Here is a 20,176-nt window from a genome sequence, read left to right as displayed (position 1 = left end):
ATCAGTGAGAAGAATGTCCCTTACATTGGTGATCAGTGAGAAGAATGTCCCTTACATTGGTGATCAGTGGGAAGAATGTTCCTTACATTGGTGATCAGTGAGAAGAATGTCCCTTACATTGGTGATCAGTGGGAAGAATGTTCCTTACATTGGTGATCAGTGAGAAGAATGTCCCTTACATTGGTGATCAGTGAGAAGAATGTTCCTTACATTGGTGATCAGTGAGAAGAATGTTCCTTACATTGGTGATCAGTGGGAAGAATGTCCCTTACATTGGTGATCAGTGAGAAGAATGTCCCTTACATTGGTGATCAGTGAGAAGAATGTCCCTTACATTGGTGATCAGTGGGAAGAATGTCCCTTACATTGGTGATCAGTGAGAAGAATGTCCCTTACATTGGTGATCAGTGGGAAGAATGTCCCTTACATTGGTGATCAGTGAGAAGAATGTTCCTTACATTGGTGATCAGTGAGAAGAATGTCCCTTACATTGGTGATCAGTGAGAAGAATGTCCCTTACATTGGTGATCAGTGAGAAGAATGTCCCTTACATTGGTGATCAGTGAGAATAATGTCCCTTACATTGGTGATCAGTGGGAAGAATGTCCCTTACATTGGTGATCAGTGAGAAGAATGTTCCTTACATTGGTGATCAGTGGGAAGAATGTCCCTTACATTGGTGATCAGTGGGAAGAATGTTCCTTACATTGGTGATCAGTGAGAAGAATGTTCCTTACATTGGTGATCAGTGGGAAGAATGTCCCTTACATTGGTGATCAGTGAGAAGAATGTTCCTTACATTGGTGATCAGTGGGAAGAATGTCCCTTACATTGGTGATCAGTGAGAAGAATGTTCCTTACATTGGTGATCAGTGAGAAGAATGTCCCTTACATTGGTGATCAGTGAGAAGAATGTCCCTTACATTGGTGATCAGTGAGAAGAATGTCCCTTACATTGGTGATCAGTGAGAAGAATGTCCCTTACATTGGTGATCTGTGAGAAGAATGTCCCTTACATTGGTGATCAGTGAGAAGAATGTCCCTTACATTGGTGATCAGTGAGAAGAATGTCCCTTACATTGGTGATCAGTGAGAAGAATGTCCCTTACATTGGTGATCAGTGAGAAGAATGTCCCTTACATTGGTGATCAGTGGGAAGAATGTCCCTTACATTGGTGATCAGTGGGAAGAATGTCCCTTACATTGGTGATCAGTGGGAAGAATGTCACGTCTGTCTCTCTTTCAGGCTCTCCAGAAACAAGAATCTAATTTGCTCTACGAGAGAAAAGAGGGTCAGAGACCAGAAAACAGAAGCAAGAACCGCTACAAGAATATCCTTCCATGTGAGTATCCAAGAGATTCGAAAAGCCTCTCAGTCCACCCAGAAAAAGAAAAGTCTCAGATGTGGGCGGAGTCACGTGGGCGGTCCATAGTTTGGGGGGCGTGGCAGATTTCCTGAAAACCTTGAACCTCAGAGATCTTTCCCGCCCGGATAACAGAACGGGGGCCTAAACTTTCCACCAACTATCAGAAAAGTCCAAAGCGATTTTGGAAAAAAAATACACTTATTGTGAAAGATAATGTTACGCCGAGTAAATTGATCCCCAACGCGCCACGCTTGAAAATTGTGGCCGCGCTCGTGGAATGGCGACAAACTCTTACCTATAAAAATCTCCATAGGCGACGTTTAAAAAAATTCTACAGGTTACATGTTTTGAGTTACAGAGGAGGTCTAGGGCTAGAATTATCGCTCTCGCTCTAACGATCGCGGCGATACCTCACGTGTGCGGTTTGAACAACGTTTTCATAGGCGGGCGCCGCTCACGTATGCGTTCGCTGCTGTGCGTGAGCTTGGCGGGACGGGGCGCTTTAAAAAAAATTAAATAATTATTATTTATTTTACTTGATTTTAAAACAGTTTAAAAAAATTGGGGTGACTTTTATTCCTATTATAAGCAATGGCCCAGATTCAAAGAGATCTGCGCTATATTTGCGGAGGTGCAGGGCAACGATTTTGCCCTGCGCCCACGCAAATATTTTGCGCTGCCCTCGATTCACGGAGCAGTAGCTCCGTAAATTGCGAGGGCGCGCCGGCAAAATTGCCCGGCGTAAGCGCACGCAATGTAAATGATCCCGCCAGGGGCGGGAATCATTTAAATTAGGCGCGCTCCCGCGCCGAGCGTAGAGCGCATGCTCTGTCGGGAAACTTTCCCGACGTGCATTGCGGCAAATGACGTCGCAAGGACGTCATTTGCTTCAAAGTGAACGTGAATGGCGTCCAGCGCCATTCACGAATCACTTACGCAAACGACGTTAAATTCAAATTTCACGTCGCGGGAACGGCGGCTATACTTTAGCATTGGCTGCCCCTGCTATTAGAAGGGGCAGCCTTACGCTAAAGATGCCGTACGGAAACTCCATACCTTGCGTACGCAGGGGGCGCGCAACATTGTGAATCGGCGTAAGTATGCAATTTGCATACTATACGCTGACCACAATGGGAGCGCCCCCTAGCGGTCAACGCAAGAATGCAGCCTAAAATCTGCGTGGCATAAGTGCCTTATGCCACGCAGATTTTAGGCTGCAGTGGGCGTAACGAGTTCTCTGAATCAGGAGCATTCGCTACGCCGGCGCAAGTCAGCAATTGCGCTGCGTAACCTATGGTTACGCAGGCGCAATTGCTTACTGAATCTGTGCCAATGTAAACATCCCTTGTAATAGAAAAAAGCATGACAGGTCCTCTTATATATGAGATCTGGGGGGGTCAAAAAGACTTAAATGCAATAAAAAAAAAAAATTGTCATCTGAAAAAATGACAATAAAAAAGGTCCCTTAAGACGTATGGGTGGAAGTGGCGTTGTGACGTCGCTTCCGCCCCCTGCTATGGTCTGGAGACCGGTGGGAGGGGCCATCTTCCCCCCTCCCTCGTCTCCACACACAACAGCAGAGGGGGCCCTTCTCCCACCGCCGATAAAAGTGATCTTGTGGCGAATCACCCGCAGAGACCACTTTTATCTGGTAGCGGACCGCCCGCTGAAGAAGAGGATACCGGGGGGTAATGGTCGCTGGCTGCTGCCATAACAACGGCATCCCTCTTCAAACAGAGGATGTAAAACTGCGCCGGGGGCGGTCCGGATGTAGTTAATGGGGCAGATTCAGGTAGCTATCTGGAGATACGCCGCCGTAATTTGAAATCTGCGCCGGCGTATCGTTACGCCGATTCTCAAAGGCAGATACGCTTAAAAAATAGGCTTCCTCCGCCGACGTAACTTGAATGCGGCGGCGTATAATTGTGTGCAATATTACGTTTGACCGCTAGGGGCGCTTCCGTTGTTGTCGGCGTAGAATATGCAAATTACCTCGTTACGTCGATTCACGAACGTACGTGCGCCCGGCGGTAGTTTTTTTTTATGTCGTTTGCGTAAGGCTTTTCCGGCGTAACGTTGCTCCTGCTATTAGGAGGCGCAGCCAATGTTAAGTATGGACGTCGTTCCCGCTTCGAAATTTGAATTTTTTACGTCGTTCGTGAATGGGGCTGGACGTAATTTACGTTCACGTCGAAACCAATACGTCGTTGCGGCGTACTTGGGAGCAATGCACACTGGGATATGTACACGGATGGCGAATGCGCCGTTCGTAAAACACGTCAATCACGTCAGGTCATCACACATTAACATAAAACACGCCCCCCCTTCCACATTTGAATTACGCGGGCTTACGCCGGCCCCATTTACGCTACGCCGCCGCAACTTACGGAGCAAGTGCTTTGTGAATACTGCACATACTCCTGTAAGTTGCGGCGGCGTAGCGTAAATACAATACGCTGCGCCGTCGTAACTAGGCGCGCAGGTACGTGAATCTGCCCCAGTGATGAGGACTTCCGCGCTTTGCCCATGCTCTGCTTTGCGGCTGCGGTGATTTGTAGAAGAAGTTTACATTGGGTACAAGAGATTTGGGTTTTCAATTTAGAAGCGCAATCGTCGGATCTGGGTGATCGTTTTTCTTGAATAATTTAAGGAGAATTTCGAATATTTCAATCATTGAATATTTCCAATCATTTGTTGCTCCCTGGTGAAGATTCGGCTGTCTCACGTCTCTCTCTTCCTTTGTCTCTCTTTCTCACGTCTCTCTCTTCCTTTGTCTCTCTTTCTCACGTCTCTCTCTTCCTTTGTCTCTCTTTCTCACGTCTCTCTCTTCCTTTGCCTCTCTTTCTCACGTCTCTCTCTTCCTTTGCCTCTCTTTCTCACGTCTCTCTCTTCCTTTGTCTCTCTGTCTCACGTCTCTCTCTTCCTTTGCCTCTCTGTCTCACGTCTCTCTCTTCCTTTGTCTCTCTTTCTCACGTCTCTCTCTTCCTTTGTCTCTCTTTCTCATGTCTCTCTCTTCCTTTGCCTCTCTTTCTCACGTCTCTCTCTTCCTTTTGTCTCTCTGTCTCACGTCTCTCTCTTCCTTTGCCTCTCTTTCTCACGTCTCTCTCTTCCTTTTGCCTCTCTTTCTCACGTCTCTCTCTTCCTTTGCCTCTCTTTCTCACGTCTCTCTCTTCCTTTGCCTCTCTTTCTCACGTCTCTCTCTTCCTTTGCCTCTCTTTCTCACGTCTCTCTCTTCCTTTGCCTCTCTTTCTCACGTCTCTCTCTTCCTTTGTCTCTCTGTCTCACGTCTCTCTCTTCCTTTGTCTCTCTTTCTCACGTCTCTCTCTTCCTTTGCCTCTCTTTCTCATGTCTCTCTCTTCCTTTGCCTCTCTGTCTCACGTCTCTCTCTTCCTTTGTCTGTCTGTCTCACGTCTCTCTCTTCCTTTGCCTCTCTTTCTCATGTCTCTCTCTTCCTTTGCCTCTCTTTCTCACGTCTCTCTCTTCCTTTGTCTCTCTGTCTCACGTCTCTCTCTTCCTTTGTCTCTCTGTCTCACGTCTCTCTCTTCCTTTGCCTCTCTTTCTCACGTCTCTCTCTTCCTTTGCCTCTCTTTCTCACGTCTCTCTCTTCCTTTGTCTCTCTTTCTCACGTCTCTCTCTTCCTTTGCCTCTCTTTCTCACGTCTCTCTCTTCCTTTGTCTCTCTTTCTCACGTCTCTCTCTTCCTTTGCCTCTCTTTCTCACGTCTCTCTCTTCCTTTGCCTCTCTTTCTCACGTCTCTCTCTTCCTTTGTCTCTCTTTCTCACGTCTCTCTCTTCCTTTGCCTCTCTTTCTCACGTCTCTCTCTTCCTTTGTCTCTCTTTCTCACGTCTCTCTCTTCCTTTGCCTCTCTTTCTCACGTCTCTCTCTTCCTTTGCCTCTCTTTCTCACGTCTCTCTCTTCCTTTGTCTCTCTTTCTCACGTCTCTCTCTTCCTTTGCCTCTCTTTCTCACGTCTTTCTCTTCCTTTGTCTCTCTTTCTCACGTCTCTCTCTTCCTTTGTCTCTCTGTCTCACGTCTCTCTCTTCCTTTGCCTCTCTTTCTCACGTCTCTCTCTTCCTTTGTCTCTCTGTCTCACGTCTCTCTCTTCCTTTGTCTCTCTGTCTCACGTCTCTCTCTTCCTTTGCCTCTCTTTCTCACGTCTCTCTCTTCCTTTGCTTCTCTGTCTCACGTCTCTCTCTTCCTTTGCCTCTCTTTCTCACGTCTCTCTCTTCCTTTGCCTCTCTTTCTCACGTCTCTCTCTTCCTTTGCCTCTCTTTCTCACGTCTCTCTCTTCCTTTGCCTCTCTTTCTCACGTCTCTCTCTTCCTTTGCCTCTCTTTCTCACGTCTCTCTCTTCCTTTGTCTCTGTCTCACGTCTCTCTCTTCCTTTGCCTCTCTTTCTCACGTCTCTCTCTTCCTTTGCCTCTCTTTCTCACGTCTCTCTCTTCCTTTGTCTCTCTTTCTCACGTCTCTCTCTTCCTTTGCCTCTCTTTCTCACGTCTCTCTCTTCCTTTGTCTCTCTTTCTCACGTGTCTCTCTCTTCCTTTGCCTCTCTTTCTCACGTCTCTCTCTTCCTTTGTCTCTCTTTCTCACGTCTCTCTCTTCCTTTGTCTCTCTGTCTCACGTCTCTCTCTTTGCCTCTCTTTCTCACGTCTCTCTCTTCCTTTGTCTCTCTTTCTCACGTCTCTCTCTTCCTTTGTCTCTCTGTCTCACGTCTCTCTCTTCCTTTGTCTCTCTTTCTCACGTCTCTCTCTTCCTTTGTCTCTCTTTCTCACGTCTCTCTCTTCCTTTGTCTCTCTGTCTCACGTCTCTCTCTTTGCCTCTCTTTCTCACGTCTCTCTCTTCCTTTGCCTCTCTTTCTCACGTCTCTCTCTTCCTTTGTCTCTCGTCTCTTTCTTCCTTTGCCTCTCTTTCTCACGTCTCTCTCTTCCTTTGTCTCTCTTTCTCACGTCTCTCTCTTCCTTTGTCTCTCTTTCTCACGTCTCTCTCTTCCTTTGTCTCTCTGTCTCACGTCTCTCTCTTTGCCTCTCTTTCTCACGTCTCTCTCTTCCTTTGTCTCTCTTTCTCACGTCTCTCTCTTCCTTTGTCTCTCTGTCTCACGTCTCTCTCTTTGCCTCTCTTTCTCACGTCTCTCTCTTCCTTTGCCTCTCTTTCTCACGTCTCTCTCTTCCTTTGTCTCTCTTTCTCACGTCTCTCTCTTCCTTTGTCTCTCTGTCTCACGTCTCTCTCTTTGCCTCTCTGTCTCACGTCTCTCTCTTCCTTTGCCTCTCTTTCTCACGTCTCTCTCTTCCTTTGTCTCTCTTTCTCACGTCTCTCTCTTCCTTTGTCTCTCTGTCTCACGTCTCTCTCTTTGCCTCTCTTTCTCACGTCTCTCTCTTCCTTTGTCTCTCTGTCTCACGTCTCTTTCTTCCTTTGCCTCTCTTTCTCACGTCTCTCTCTTCCTTTGTCTCTCTTTCTCACGTCTCTCTCTTCCTTTGTCTCTCTTTCTCACGTCTCTCTCTTCCTTTGTCTCTCTGTCTCACGTCTCTCTCTTTGCCTCTCTTTCTCACGTCTCTCTCTTCCTTTGTCTCTCTTTCTCACGTCTCTCTCTTCCTTTGTCTCTCTGTCTCACGTCTCTCTCTTTGCCTCTCTTTCTCACGTCTCTCTCTTCCTTTGTCTCTCTTTCTCACGTCTCTCTCTTCCTTTGTCTCTCTGTCTCACGTCTCTCTCTTTGCCTCTCTGTCTCACGTCTCTCTCTTCCTTTGCCTCTCTTTCTCACGTCTCTCTCTTCCTTTGTCTCTCTTTCTCACGTCTCTCTCTTCCTTTGTCTCTCTTTCTCACGTCTCTCTCTTCCTTTGTCTCTCTTTCTCACGTCTCTCTCTTCCTTTGTCTCTCTGTCTCACGTCTCTCTCTCTTTGCCTCTCTTTCTCACGTCTCTCTCTTCCTTTGTCTCTCTTTCTCACGTCTCTCTCTTCCTTTTGCCTCTCTTTCTCACGTCTCTCTCTTCCTTTGCCTCTCTTTCTCACGTCTCTCTCTTCCTTTGCCTCTCTTTCTCACGTCTCTCTCTTCCTTTGCCTCTCTTTCTCACGTCTCTCTCTTCCTTTGTCTCTCTGTCTCACGTCTCTCTCTTCCTTTGTCTCTCTGTCTCACGTCTCTCTCTTCCTTTGTCTCTCTTTCTCACGTCTCTCTCTTCCTTTGCCTCTCTTTCTCACGTCTCTCTCTTCCTTTGCCTCTCTTTCTCACGTCTCTCTTTTCCTTTGTCTCTCTGTCTCACGTCTCTCTCTTCCTTTGTCTCTCTGTCTCACGTCTCTCTCTTCCTTTGTCTCTCTTTCTCACGTCTCTCTCTTCCTTTGCCTCTCTTTCTCACGTCTCTCTCTTCCTTTGCCTCTCTTTCTCACGTCTCTCTCTTCCTTTGCCTCTCTTTCTCATGTCTCTCTCTTCCTTTGCCTCTCTGTCTCACGTCTCTCTCTTCCTTTGTCTGTCTGTCTCACGTCTCTCTCTTCCTTTGCCTCTCTTTCTCATGTCTCTCTCTTCCTTTGCCTCTCTTTCTCACGTCTCTCTCTTCCTTTGTCTCTCTGTCTCACGTCTCTCTCTTCCTTTGTCTCTCTTTCTCACGTCTCTCTCTTCCTTTGCCTCTCTTTCTCACGTCTCTCTCTTCCTTTGTCTCTCTTTCTCACGTCTCTCTCTTCCTTTGCCTCTCTTTCTCACGTCTTTCTCTTCCTTTGTCTCTCTTTCTCACGTCTCTCTCTTCCTTTGTCTCTCTGTCTCACGTCTCTCTCTTCCTTTGCCTCTCTTTCTCACGTCTCTCTCTTCCTTTGTCTCTCTGTCTCACGTCTCTCTCTTCCTTTGTCTCTCTGTCTCACGTCTCTCTCTTCCTTTGCCTCTCTTTCTCACGTCTCTCTCTTCCTTTGTCTCTCTTTCTCACGTCTCTCTCTTCCTTTGCCTCTCTTTCTCACGTCTCTCTCTTCCTTTGTCTCTCTTTCTCACGTCTCTCTCTTCCTTTGCCTCTCTTTCTCACGTCTCTCTCTTCCTTTGTCTCTCTGTCTCACGTCTCTCTCTTCCTTTGCCTCTCTTTCTCACGTCTCTCTCTTCCTTTGCCTCTCTTTCTCACGTCTCTCTCTTCCTTTGTCTCTGTCTCACGTCTCTCTCTTCCTTTGCCTCTCTTTCTCACGTCTCTCTCTTCCTTTGCCTCTCTTTCTCACGTCTCTCTCTTCCTTTGTCTCTCTTTCTCACGTCTCTCTCTTCCTTTGCCTCTCTTTCTCACGTCTCTCTCTTCCTTTGTCTCTCTTTCTCACGTGTCTCTCTCTTCCTTTGTCTCTCTTTCTCACGTCTCTCTCTTCCTTTGTCTCTCTGTCTCACGTCTCTCTCTTTGCCTCTCTTTCTCACGTCTCTCTCTTCCTTTGTCTCTCTTTCTCACGTCTCTCTCTTCCTTTGTCTTTCTGTCTCACGTCTCTCTCTTCCTTTGTCTCTCTTTCTCACGTCTCTCTCTTCCTTTGTCTCTCTTTCTCACGTCTCTCTCTTCCTTTGTCTCTCTTTCTCACGTCTCTCTCTTCCTTTGCCTCTCTTTCTCACGTCTCTCTCTTCCTTTGCCTCTCTTTCTCACGTCTCTCTCTTCCTTTGTCTCTCTGTCTCACGTCTCTCTCTTCCTTTGCCTCTCTGTCTCACGTCTCTCTCTTCCTTTGTCTCTCTTTCTCACGTCTCTCTCTTCCTTTGTCTCTCTTTCTCATGTCTCTCTCTTCCTTTGCCTCTCTTTCTCACGTCTCTCTCTTCCTTTTGTCTCTCTGTCTCACGTCTCTCTCTTCCTTTGCCTCTCTTTCTCACGTCTCTCTCTTCCTTTTGCCTCTCTTTCTCACGTCTCTCTCTTCCTTTGCCTCTCTTTCTCACGTCTCTCTCTTCCTTTGCCTCTCTTTCTCACGTCTCTCTCTTCCTTTGCCTCTCTTTCTCACGTCTCTCTCTTCCTTTGTCTCTCTGTCTCACGTCTCTCTCTTCCTTTGTCTCTCTGTCTCACGTCTCTCTCTTCCTTTGTCTCTCTTTCTCACGTCTCTCTCTTCCTTTGCCTCTCTTTCTCACGTCTCTCTCTTCCTTTGCCTCTCTTTCTCACGTCTCTCTCTTCCTTTGTCTCTCTGTCTCACGTCTCTCTCTTCCTTTGTCTCTCTTTCTCACGTCTCTCTCTTCCTTTGCCTCTCTTTCTCATGTCTCTCTCTTCCTTTGCCTCTCTGTCTCACGTCTCTCTCTTCCTTTGTCTGTCTGTCTCACGTCTCTCTCTTCCTTTGCCTCTCTTTCTCATGTCTCTCTCTTCCTTTGCCTCTCTTTCTCACGTCTCTCTCTTCCTTTGTCTCTCTGTCTCACGTCTCTCTCTTCCTTTGTCTCTCTTTCTCACGTCTCTCTCTTCCTTTGTCTCTCTTTCTCACGTCTCTCTCTTCCTTTGCCTCTCTTTCTCACGTCTCTCTCTTCCTTTGTCTCTCTTTCTCACGTCTCTCTCTTCCTTTGTCTCTCTGTCTCACGTCTCTCTCTTCCTTTGCCTCTCTTTCTCACGTCTCTCTCTTCCTTTGCCTCTCTTTCTCACGTCTCTCTCTTCCTTTGTCTCTCTTTCTCACGTCTCTCTCTTCCTTTGCCTCTCTTTCTCACGTCTCTCTCTTCCTTTGTCTCTCTTTCTCACGTCTCTCTCTTCCTTTGCCTCTCTTTCTCACGTCTCTCTCTTCCTTTGCCTCTCTTTCTCACGTCTCTCTCTTCCTTTGTCTCTCTTTCTCACGTCTCTCTCTTCCTTTGCCTCTCTTTCTCACGTCTCTCTCTTCCTTTGTCTCTCTTTCTCACGTCTCTCTCTTCCTTTGCCTCTCTTTCTCACGTCTCTCTCTTCCTTTGCCTCTCTTTCTCACGTCTCTCTCTTCCTTTGTCTCTCTTTCTCACGTCTCTCTCTTCCTTTGCCTCTCTTTCTCACGTCTTTCTCTTCCTTTGTCTCTCTTTCTCACGTCTCTCTCTTCCTTTGTCTCTCTGTCTCACGTCTCTCTCTTCCTTTGCCTCTCTTTCTCACGTCTCTCTCTTCCTTTGTCTCTCTGTCTCACGTCTCTCTCTTCCTTTGTCTCTCTGTCTCACGTCTCTCTCTTCCTTTGCCTCTCTTTCTCACGTCTCTCTCTTCCTTTGCTTCTCTGTCTCACGTCTCTCTCTTCCTTTGCCTCTCTTTCTCACGTCTCTCTCTTCCTTTGCCTCTCTTTCTCACGTCTCTCTCTTCCTTTGTCTCTCTTTCTCACGTCTCTCTCTTCCTTTGCCTCTCTTTCTCACGTCTCTCTCTTCCTTTGTCTCTCTGTCTCACGTCTCTCTCTTCCTTTGCCTCTCTTTCTCACGTCTCTCTCTTCCTTTGCCTCTCTTTCTCACGTCTCTCTCTTCCTTTGTCTCTGTCTCACGTCTCTCTCTTCCTTTGCCTCTCTTTCTCACGTCTCTCTCTTCCTTTGCCTCTCTTTCTCACGTCTCTCTCTTCCTTTGTCTCTCTTTCTCACGTCTCTCTCTTCCTTTGCCTCTCTTTCTCACGTCTCTCTCTTCCTTTGTCTCTCTTTCTCACGTGTCTCTCTCTTCCTTTGCCTCTCTTTCTCACGTCTCTCTCTTCCTTTGTCTCTCTTTCTCACGTCTCTCTCTTCCTTTGTCTCTCTGTCTCACGTCTCTCTCTTTGCCTCTCTTTCTCACGTCTCTCTCTTCCTTTGTCTCTCTTTCTCACGTCTCTCTCTTCCTTTGTCTCTCTGTCTCACGTCTCTCTCTTCCTTTGTCTCTCTTTCTCACGTCTCTCTCTTCCTTTGTCTCTCTTTCTCACGTCTCTCTCTTCCTTTGTCTCTCTGTCTCACGTCTCTCTCTTTGCCTCTCTTTCTCACGTCTCTCTCTTCCTTTGCCTCTCTTTTTCACGTCTCTCTCTTCCTTTGTCTCTCTGTCTCACGTCTCTTTCTTCCTTTGCCTCTCTTTCTCACGTCTCTCTCTTCCTTTGTCTCTCTTTCTCACGTCTCTCTCTTCCTTTGTCTCTCTTTCTCACGTCTCTCTCTTCCTTTGTCTCTCTGTCTCACGTCTCTCTCTTTGCCTCTCTTTCTCACGTCTCTCTCTTCCTTTGTCTCTCTTTCTCACGTCTCTCTCTTCCTTTGTCTCTCTGTCTCACGTCTCTCTCTTTGCCTCTCTTTCTCACGTCTCTCTCTTCCTTTGTCTCTCTTTCTCACGTCTCTCTCTTCCTTTGTCTCTCTGTCTCACGTCTCTCTCTTTGCCTCTCTGTCTCACGTCTCTCTCTTCCTTTGCCTCTCTTTCTCACGTCTCTCTCTTCCTTTGTCTCTCTTTCTCACGTCTCTCTCTTCCTTTGTCTCTCTTTCTCACGTCTCTCTCTTTGCCTCTCTTTCTCACGTCTCTCTCTTCCTTTGTCTCTCTGTCTCACGTCTCTTTCTTCCTTTGCCTCTCTTTCTCACGTCTCTCTCTTCCTTTGTCTCTCTTTCTCACGTCTCTCTCTTCCTTTGTCTCTCTTTCTCACGTCTCTCTCTTCCTTTGTCTCTCTGTCTCACGTCTCTCTCTTTGCCTCTCTTTCTCACGTCTCTCTCTTCCTTTGTCTCTCTTTCTCACGTCTCTCTCTTCCTTTGTCTCTCTGTCTCACGTCTCTCTCTTTGCCTCTCTTTCTCACGTCTCTCTCTTCCTTTGTCTCTCTTTCTCACGTCTCTCTCTTCCTTTGTCTCTCTGTCTCACGTCTCTCTCTTTGCCTCTCTGTCTCACGTCTCTCTCTTCCTTTGCCTCTCTTTCTCACGTCTCTCTCTTCCTTTGTCTCTCTTTCTCACGTCTCTCTCTTCCTTTGTCTCTCTTTCTCACGTCTCTCTCTTCCTTTGCCTCTCTTTCTCACGTCTCTCTCTTCCTTTGTCTCTCTGTCTCACGTCTCTCTCTCTTTGCCTCTCTTTCTCACGTCTCTCTCTTCCTTTGTCTCTCTTTCTCACGTCTCTCTCTTCCTTTTGCCTCTCTTTCTCACGTCTCTCTCTTCCTTTGCCTCTCTTTCTCACGTCTCTCTCTTCCTTTGCCTCTCTTTCTCACGTCTCTCTCTTCCTTTGCCTCTCTGTCTCACGTCTCTCTCTTTGCCTCTCTGTCTCACGTCTCTCTCTTCCTTTGCCTCTCTTTCTCACGTCTCTCTCTTCCTTTGTCTCTCTTTCTCACGTCTCTCTCTTCCTTTGCCTCTCTTTCTCACGTCTCTCTCTTCCTTTGCCTCTCTTTCTCACGTCTCTCTCTTCCTTTGTCTCTCTGTCTCACGTCTCTCTCTTCCTTTGTCTCTCTGTCTCACGTCTCTCTCTTCCTTTGTCTCTCTTTCTCACGTCTCTCTCTTCCTTTGCCTCTCTTTCTCACGTCTCTCTCTTCCTTTGCCTCTCTTTCTCACGTCTCTCTCTTCCTTTGCCTCTCTTTCTCATGTCTCTCTCTTCCTTTGCCTCTCTGTCTCACGTCTCTCTCTTCCTTTGTCTGTCTGTCTCACGTCTCTCTCTTCCTTTGCCTCTCTTTCTCATGTCTCTCTCTTCCTTTGCCTCTCTTTCTCACGTCTCTCTCTTCCTTTGTCTCTCTGTCTCACGTCTCTCTCTTCCTTTGTCTCTCTTTCTCACGTCTCTCTCTTCCTTTGTCTCTCTTTCTCACGTCTCTCTCTTCCTTTGCCTCTCTTTCTCACGTCTCTCTCTTCCTTTGTCTCTCTGTGTCACGTCTCTCTCTTCCTTTGTCTCTCTGTCTCACGTCTCTCTCTTCCTTTGCCTCTCTTTCTCACGTCTCTCTCTTCCTTTGCCTCTCTTTCTCACGTCTCTCTCTTCCTTTGTCTCTCTTTCTCACGTCTCTCTCTTCCTTTGCCTCTCTTTCTCACGTCTCTCTCTTCCTTTGCCTCTCTTTCTCACGTCTCTCTCTTCCTTTGTCTCTCTTTCTCACGTCTCTCTCTTCCTTTGCCTCTCTTTCTCACGTCTCTCTCTTCCTTTGTCTCTCTGTCTCACGTCTCTCTCTTCCTTTGTCTCTCTTTCTCACGTCTCTCTCTTCCTTTGCCTCTCTTTCTCACGTCTCTCTCTTCCTTTGCCTCTCTTTCTCACGTCTCTCTCTTCCTTTGTCTCTCTGTCTCACGTCTCTCTCTTCCTTTGTCTCTCTTTCTCACGTCTCTCTCTTCCTTTGCCTCTCTTTCTCATGTCTCTCTCTTCCTTTGCCTCTCTGTCTCACGTCTCTCTCTTCCTTTGTCTGTCTGTCTCACGTCTCTCTCTTCCTTTGCCTCTCTTTCTCATGTCTCTCTCTTCCTTTGCCTCTCTTTCTCACGTCTCTCTCTTCCTTTGTCTCTCTGTCTCACGTCTCTCTCTTCCTTTGTCTCTCTTTCTCACGTCTCTCTCTTCCTTTGCCTCTCTTTCTCACGTCTCTCTCTTCCTTTGTCTCTCTGTCTCACGTCTCTCTCTTCCTTTGTCTCTCTGTCTCACGTCTCTCTCTTCCTTTGCCTCTCTTTCTCACGTCTCTCTCTTCCTTTGCCTCTCTTTCTCACGTCTCTCTCTTCCTTTGTCTCTCTTTCTCACGTCTCTCTCTTCCTTTGCCTCTCTTTCTCACGTCTCTCTCTTCCTTTGTCTCTCTTTCTCACGTCTCTCTCTTCCTTTGCCTCTCTTTCTCACGTCTCTCTCTTCCTTTGCCTCTCTTTCTCACGTCTCTCTCTTCCTTTGTCTCTCTTTCTCACGTCTCTCTCTTCCTTTGCCTCTCTTTCTCACGTCTCTCTCTTCCTTTGTCTCTCTTTCTCACGTCTCTCTCTTCCTTTGCCTCTCTTTCTCACGTCTCTCTCTTCCTTTGCCTCTCTTTCTCACGTCTCTCTCTTCCTTTGTCTCTCTTTCTCACGTCTCTCTCTTCCTTTGCCTCTCTTTCTCACGTCTTTCTCTTCCTTTGTCTCTCTTTCTCACGTCTCTCTCTTCCTTTGTCTCTCTGTCTCACGTCTCTCTCTTCCTTTGCCTCTCTTTCTCACGTCTCTCTCTTCCTTTGTCTCTCTGTCTCACGTCTCTCTCTTCCTTTGTCTCTCTGTCTCACGTCTCTCTCTTCCTTTGCCTCTCTTTCTCACGTCTCTCTCTTCCTTTGTCTCTCTTTCTCACGTCTCTCTCTTCCTTTGCCTCTCTTTCTCACGTCTCTCTCTTCCTTTGTCTCTCTTTCTCACGTGTCTCTCTCTTCCTTTGTCTCTCTTTCTCACGTCTCTCTCTTCCTTTGTCTCTCTGTCTCACGTCTCTCTCTTTGCCTCTCTTTCTCACGTCTCTCTCTTCCTTTGTCTCTCTTTCTCACGTCTCTCTCTTCCTTTGTCTCTCTGTCTCACGTCTCTCTCTTCCTTTGTCTCTCTTTCTCACGTCTCTCTCTTCCTTTGTCTCTCTTTCTCACGTCTCTCTCTTCCTTTGTCTCTCTGTCTCACGTCTCTCTCTTTGCCTCTCTTTCTCACGTCTCTCTCTTCCTTTGCCTCTCTTTCTCACGTCTCTCTCTTCCTTTGTCTCTCTGTCTCACGTCTCTTTCTTCCTTTGCCTCTCTTTCTCACGTCTCTCTCTTCCTTTGTCTCTCTTTCTCACGTCTCTCTCTTCCTTTGTCTCTCTTTCTCACGTCTCTCTCTTCCTTTGTCTCTCTGTCTCACGTCTCTCTCTTTGCCTCTCTTTCTCACGTCTCTCTCTTCCTTTGTCTCTCTTTCTCACGTCTCTCTCTTCCTTTGTCTCTCTGTCTCACGTCTCTCTCTTTGCCTCTCTTTCTCACGTCTCTCTCTTCCTTTGTCTCTCTTTCTCACGTCTCTCTCTTCCTTTGTCTCTCTGTCTCACGTCTCTCTCTTTGCCTCTCTGTCTCACGTCTCTCTCTTCCTTTGCCTCTCTTTCTCACGTCTCTCTCTTCCTTTGTCTCTCTTTCTCACGTCTCTCTCTTCCTTTGTCTCTCTGTCTCACGTCTCTCTCTTTGCCTCTCTTTCTCACGTCTCTCTCTTCCTTTGTCTCTCTGTCTCACGTCTCTTTCTTCCTTTGCCTCTCTTTCTCACGTCTCTCTCTTCCTTTGTCTCTCTTTCTCACGTCTCTCTCTTCCTTTGTCTCTCTTTATCACGTCTCTCTCTTCCTTTGTCTCTCTGTCTCACGTCTCTCTCTTTGCCTCTCTTTCTCACGTCTCTCTCTTCCTTTGTCTCTCTTTCTCACGTCTCTCTCTTCCTTTGTCTCTCTGTCTCACGTCTCTCTCTTTGCCTCTCTTTCTCATGTCTCTCTCTTCCTTTGTCTCTCTTTCTCACGTCTCTCTCTTCCTTTGTCTCTCTGTCTCACGTCTCTCTCTTTGCCTCTCTGTCTCACGTCTCTCTCTTCCTTTGCCTCTCTTTCTCACGTCTCTCTCTTCCTTTGTCTCTCTTTCTCACGTCTCTCTCTTCCTTTGTCTCTCTTTCTCACGTCTCTCTCTTCCTTTGCCTCTCTTTCTCACGTCTCTCTCTTCCTTTGTCTCTCTGTCTCACGTCTCTCTCTCTTTGCCTCTCTTTCTCACGTCTCTCTCTTCCTTTGTCTCTCTTTCTCACGTCTCTCTCTTCCTTTTGCCTCTCTTTCTCACGTCTCTCTCTTCCTTTGCCTCTCTTTCTCACGTCTCTCTCTTCCTTTGCCTCTCTTTCTCACGTCTCTCTCTTCCTTTGCCTCTCTTTCTCACGTCTCTCTCTTCCTTTGTCTCTCTGTCTCACGTCTCTCTCTTCCTTTGTCTCTCTGTCTCACGTCTCTCTCTTCCTTTGTCTCTCTTTCTCACGTCTCTCTCTTCCTTTGCCTCTCTTTCTCACGTCTCTCTCTTCCTTTGCCTCTCTTTCTCACGTCTCTCTCTTCCTTTGTCTCTCTGTCTCACGTCTCTCTCTTCCTTTGTCTCTCTGTCTCACGTCTCTCTCTTCCTTTGTCTCTCTTTCTCACGTCTCTCTCTTCCTTTGCCTCTCTTTCTCACGTCTCTCTCTTCCTTTGCCTCTCTTTCTCACGTCTCTCTCTTCCTTTGCCTCTCTTTCTCATGTCTCTCTCTTCCTTTGCCTCTCTGTCTCACGTCTCTCTCTTCCTTTGTCTGTCTGTCTCACGTCTCTCTCTTCCTTTGCCTCTCTTTCTCATGTCTCTCTCTTCCTTTGCCTCTCTTTCTCACGTCTCTCTCTTCCTTTGTCTCTCTGTCTCACGTCTCTCTCTTCCTTTGTCTCTCTTTCTCACGTCTCTCTCTTCCTTTGTCTCTCTTTCTCACGTCTCTCTCTTCCTTTGCCTCTCTTTCTCACGTCTCTCTCTTCCTTTGTCTCTCTGTCTCACGTCTCTCTCTTCCTTTGTCTCTCTGTCTCACGTCTCTCTCTTCCTTTGCCTCTCTTTCTCACGTCTCTCTCTTCCTTTGCCTCTCTTTCTCACGTCTCTCTCTTCCTTTGTCTCTCTTTCTCACGTCTCTCTCTTCCTTTGCCTCTCTTTCTCACGTCTCTCTCTTCCTTTGCCTCTCTTTCTCACGTCTCTCTCTTCCTTTGTCTCTCTTTCTCACGTCTCTCTCTTCCTTTGCCTCTCTTTCTCACGTGTCTCTCTTCCTTTGTCTCTCTTTCTCACGTCTCTCTCTTCCTTTGCCTCTCTTTCTCACGTCTCTCTCTTCCTTTGCCTCTCTTTCTCACGTCTCTCTCTTCCTTTGCCTCTCTTTCTCACGTCTCTCTCTTCCTTTGTCTCTCTTTCTCACGTCTCTCTCTTCCTTTGTCTCTCTGTCTCACGTCTCTCTCTTCCTTTGCCTCTCTTTCTCACGTCTCTCTCTTCCTTTGTCTCTCTGTCTCACGTCTCTCTCTTCCTTTGCCTCTCTTTCTCACGTCTCTCTCTTCCTTTGTCTCTCTGTCTCACGTCTCTCTCTTCCTTTGTCTCTCTGTCTCACGTCTCTCTCTTCCTTTGCCTCTCTTTCTCACGTCTCTCTCTTCCTTTGCTTCTCTGTCTCACGTCTCTCTCTTCCTTTGCCTCTCTTTCTCACGTCTCTCTCTTCCTTTGTCTCTCTTTCTCACGTCTCTCTCTTCCTTTGCCTCTCTTTCTCACGTCTCTCTCTTCCTTTGTCTCTCTGTCTCACGTCTCTCTCTTCCTTTGCCTCTCTTTCTCACGTCTCTCTCTTCCTTTGCCTCTCTTTCTCACGTCTCTCTCTTCCTTTGTCTCTGTCTCACGTCTCTCTCTTCCTTTGCCTCTCTTTCTCACGTCTCTCTCTTCCTTTGCCTCTCTTTCTCACGTCTCTCTCTTCCTTTGTCTCTCTTTCTCACGTCTCTCTCTTCCTTTGCCTCTCTTTCTCACGTCTCTCTCTTCCTTTGTCTCTCTTTCTCACGTCTCTCTCTTCCTTTGCCTCTCTTTCTCACGTCTCTCTCTTCCTTTGTCTCTCTTTCTCACGTCTCTCTCTTCCTTTGTCTCTCTGTCTCACGTCTCTCTCTTTGCCTCTCTTTCTCACGTCTCTCTCTTCCTTTGTCTCTCTTTCTCACGTCTCTCTCTTCCTTTGTCTCTCTGTCTCACGTCTCTCTCTTTGCCTCTCTTTCTCACGTCTCTCTCTTCCTTTGTCTCTCTTTCTCACGTCTCTCTCTTCCTTTGTCTCTCTTTCTCACGTCTCTCTCTTCCTTTGTCTCTCTGTCTCACGTCTCTCTCTTTGCCTCTCTTTCTCACGTCTCTCTCTTCCTTTGCCTCTCTTTCTCACGTCTCTCTCTTCCTTTGTCTCTCTGTCTCACGTCTCTTTCTTCCTTTGCCTCTCTTTCTCACGTCTCTCTCTTCCTTTGTCTCTCTTTCTCACGTCTCTCTCTTCCTTTGTCTCTCTTTCTCACGTCTCTCTCTTCCTTTGCCTCTCTTTCTCACGTCTCTCTCTTCCTTTGTCTCTCTGTCTCACGTCTCTCTCTTCCTTTGTCTCTCTTTCTCACGTCTCTCTCTTCCTTTGCCTCTCTTTCTCACGTCTCTCTCTTTGCCTCTCTTTCTCACGTCTCTCTCTTCCTTTGTCTCTCTTTCTCACGTCTCTCTCTTCCTTTGTCTCTCTGTCTCACGTCTCTCTCTTTGCCTCTCTGTCTCACGTCTCTCTCTTCCTTTGCCTCTCTTTCTCACGTCTCTCTCTTCCTTTGTCTCTCTTTCTCACGTCTCTCTCTTCCTTTGTCTCTCTGTCTCACGTCTCTCTCTTTGCCTCTCTGTCTCACGTCTCTCTCTTCCTTTGTCTCTCTTTCTCACGTCTCTCTCTTCCTTTGTCTCTCTTTCTCACGTCTCTCTCTTCCTTTGTCTCTCTTTCTCACGTCTCTCTCTTCCTTTGTCTCTCTGTCTCACGTCTCTCTCTTCCTTTGTCTCTCTGTCTCACGTCTCTCTCTTTGCCTCTCTGTCTCACGTCTCTCTCTTCCTTTGTCTCTCTTTCTCACGTCTCTCTCTTCCTTTGTCTCTCTTTCTCACGTCTCTCTCTTCCTTTGTCTCTCTTTCTCACGTCTCTCTCTTCCTTTGTCTCTCTGTCTCACGTCTCTCTCTTCCTTTGTCTCTCTGTCTCACGTCTCTCTCTTTGCCTCTCTGTCTCACGTCTCTCTCTTCCTTTGTCTCTCTTTCTCACGTCTCTCTCTTCCTTTGTCTCTCTTTCTCACGTCTCTCTCTTCCTTTGTCTCTCTGTCTCACGTCTCTCTCTTTGCCTCTCTTTCTCACGTCTCTCTCTTCCTTTGTCTCTCTTGATTGTAGTTGATCACACGAGGGTCGTGTTACGGGGGAGAGATCCGAATATTCCCGGAAGTGATTATATCAACGCCAACTACGTGTCGGTGAGTGTCCGCTGTGGGCGGGCCCAATGATAATGAGCGACCAATCGTTCCAATTGATTATCCCCGGGGGTAACCAAGGTGCGATTCTCCTCCATGTATGGGGGAGGGGCTTTCTTCTTTTCTTTCTGCAGAACCTTCTCTGGGGAGACGAGGAACCCCTCAAACATTTCATCGCTTGTCAGGGGTGCCTGGGGGCCACCACAGGAGACTTCTGGGAGATGATGTGGCAGGAGAACAGCCGGATCATCGTGATGACCACCAAGGAGATGGAGAAGGGGCGGGTGAGGCCGTCCTCCCACATTCCCTCCTCTACCACTTTGTACTCCTTCCTCTCTTCTTTCTTCTCTCTACCTTCCTTCTCCTTCCTCTCATTTTCTTTCCTGTCTGCCTACCTACCTTTCTTTTCTGTTAGACCCACCACTCCTTCCCCTCTCCCCTCCTCCAGTCTACTTTACTATTCCTTCCTCTCTCCTCTCCTCCAATCTACTTTACTATTCCTTCCTCTCTCCTCTCCTCCAATCTACTTTACTATTCCTTCCTCTCTCCCCTCCTCCAGTCTACTTTACTATTCCTTCCTCTCTCCCCTCCTCCAATCTACTTTACTATTCCTTCCTCTCTCCTCTCCTCCAATCTACTTTACTATTCCTTCCTCTCTCCTCTCCTCCAATCTACTTTACTATTCCTTCCTCTCTCCCCTCCTCCAATCTACTTTACTATTCCTTCCTCTCTCCCCTCCTCCAGTCTACTTTACTATTCCTTCCTCTCTCCCCTCCTCCAATCTACTTTACTATTCCTTCCTCTCTCCTCTCCTCCAATCTACTTTACTATTCCTTCCTCTCCTTTCTCCTCCAATCTACTTTACTATTCCTTCCTCTCTCCTCTTCTCCAATCTACTTTACTATTCCTTCCTCTCTCCTCTCCTCCAATCTACTTTACTATTCCTTCCTCTCCTTTCTCCTCCAATCTACTTTACTATTCCTTCCTCTCTCCTCTCCTCCAATCTACTTTACTATTCCTTCCCCTCTCCCCTCCTCCAGTCTACTTTACTATTCCTTCCTCTCTCCTCTTCTCCAATCTACTTTACTATTCCTTCCTCTCTCCCCTCCTCCAGTCTACTTTACTATTC

At 47.3% G+C, this 20,176-nt stretch overlaps 1 protein-coding gene across 1 annotated transcript; it reads left to right on the top strand.

Annotated features, from left to right (window-relative positions):
- Positions 1–1,215: 1,215 nt before the first annotated feature.
- LOC120923700 (tyrosine-protein phosphatase non-receptor type 6-like) lies at positions 1,216–19,369 on the top strand (the record flags this gene model as incomplete). Its single annotated transcript, XM_040335016.1, has 3 exons — positions 1,216–1,343; positions 18,971–19,050; positions 19,182–19,369. Coding segments are annotated over exons 1-3 (389 nt in total), but the record flags the coding sequence as incomplete, so codon positions are not given.
- Positions 19,370–20,176: the final 807 nt, after the last annotated feature.

This window comes from Rana temporaria, unplaced genomic scaffold (assembly GCF_905171775.1).
Source record: "Rana temporaria unplaced genomic scaffold, aRanTem1.1, whole genome shotgun sequence".
In the NCBI taxonomy this organism is placed as follows: domain Eukaryota; kingdom Metazoa; phylum Chordata; class Amphibia; order Anura; family Ranidae; genus Rana; species Rana temporaria.
This window is presented reverse-complemented; position numbering and strand designations above follow the sequence as displayed.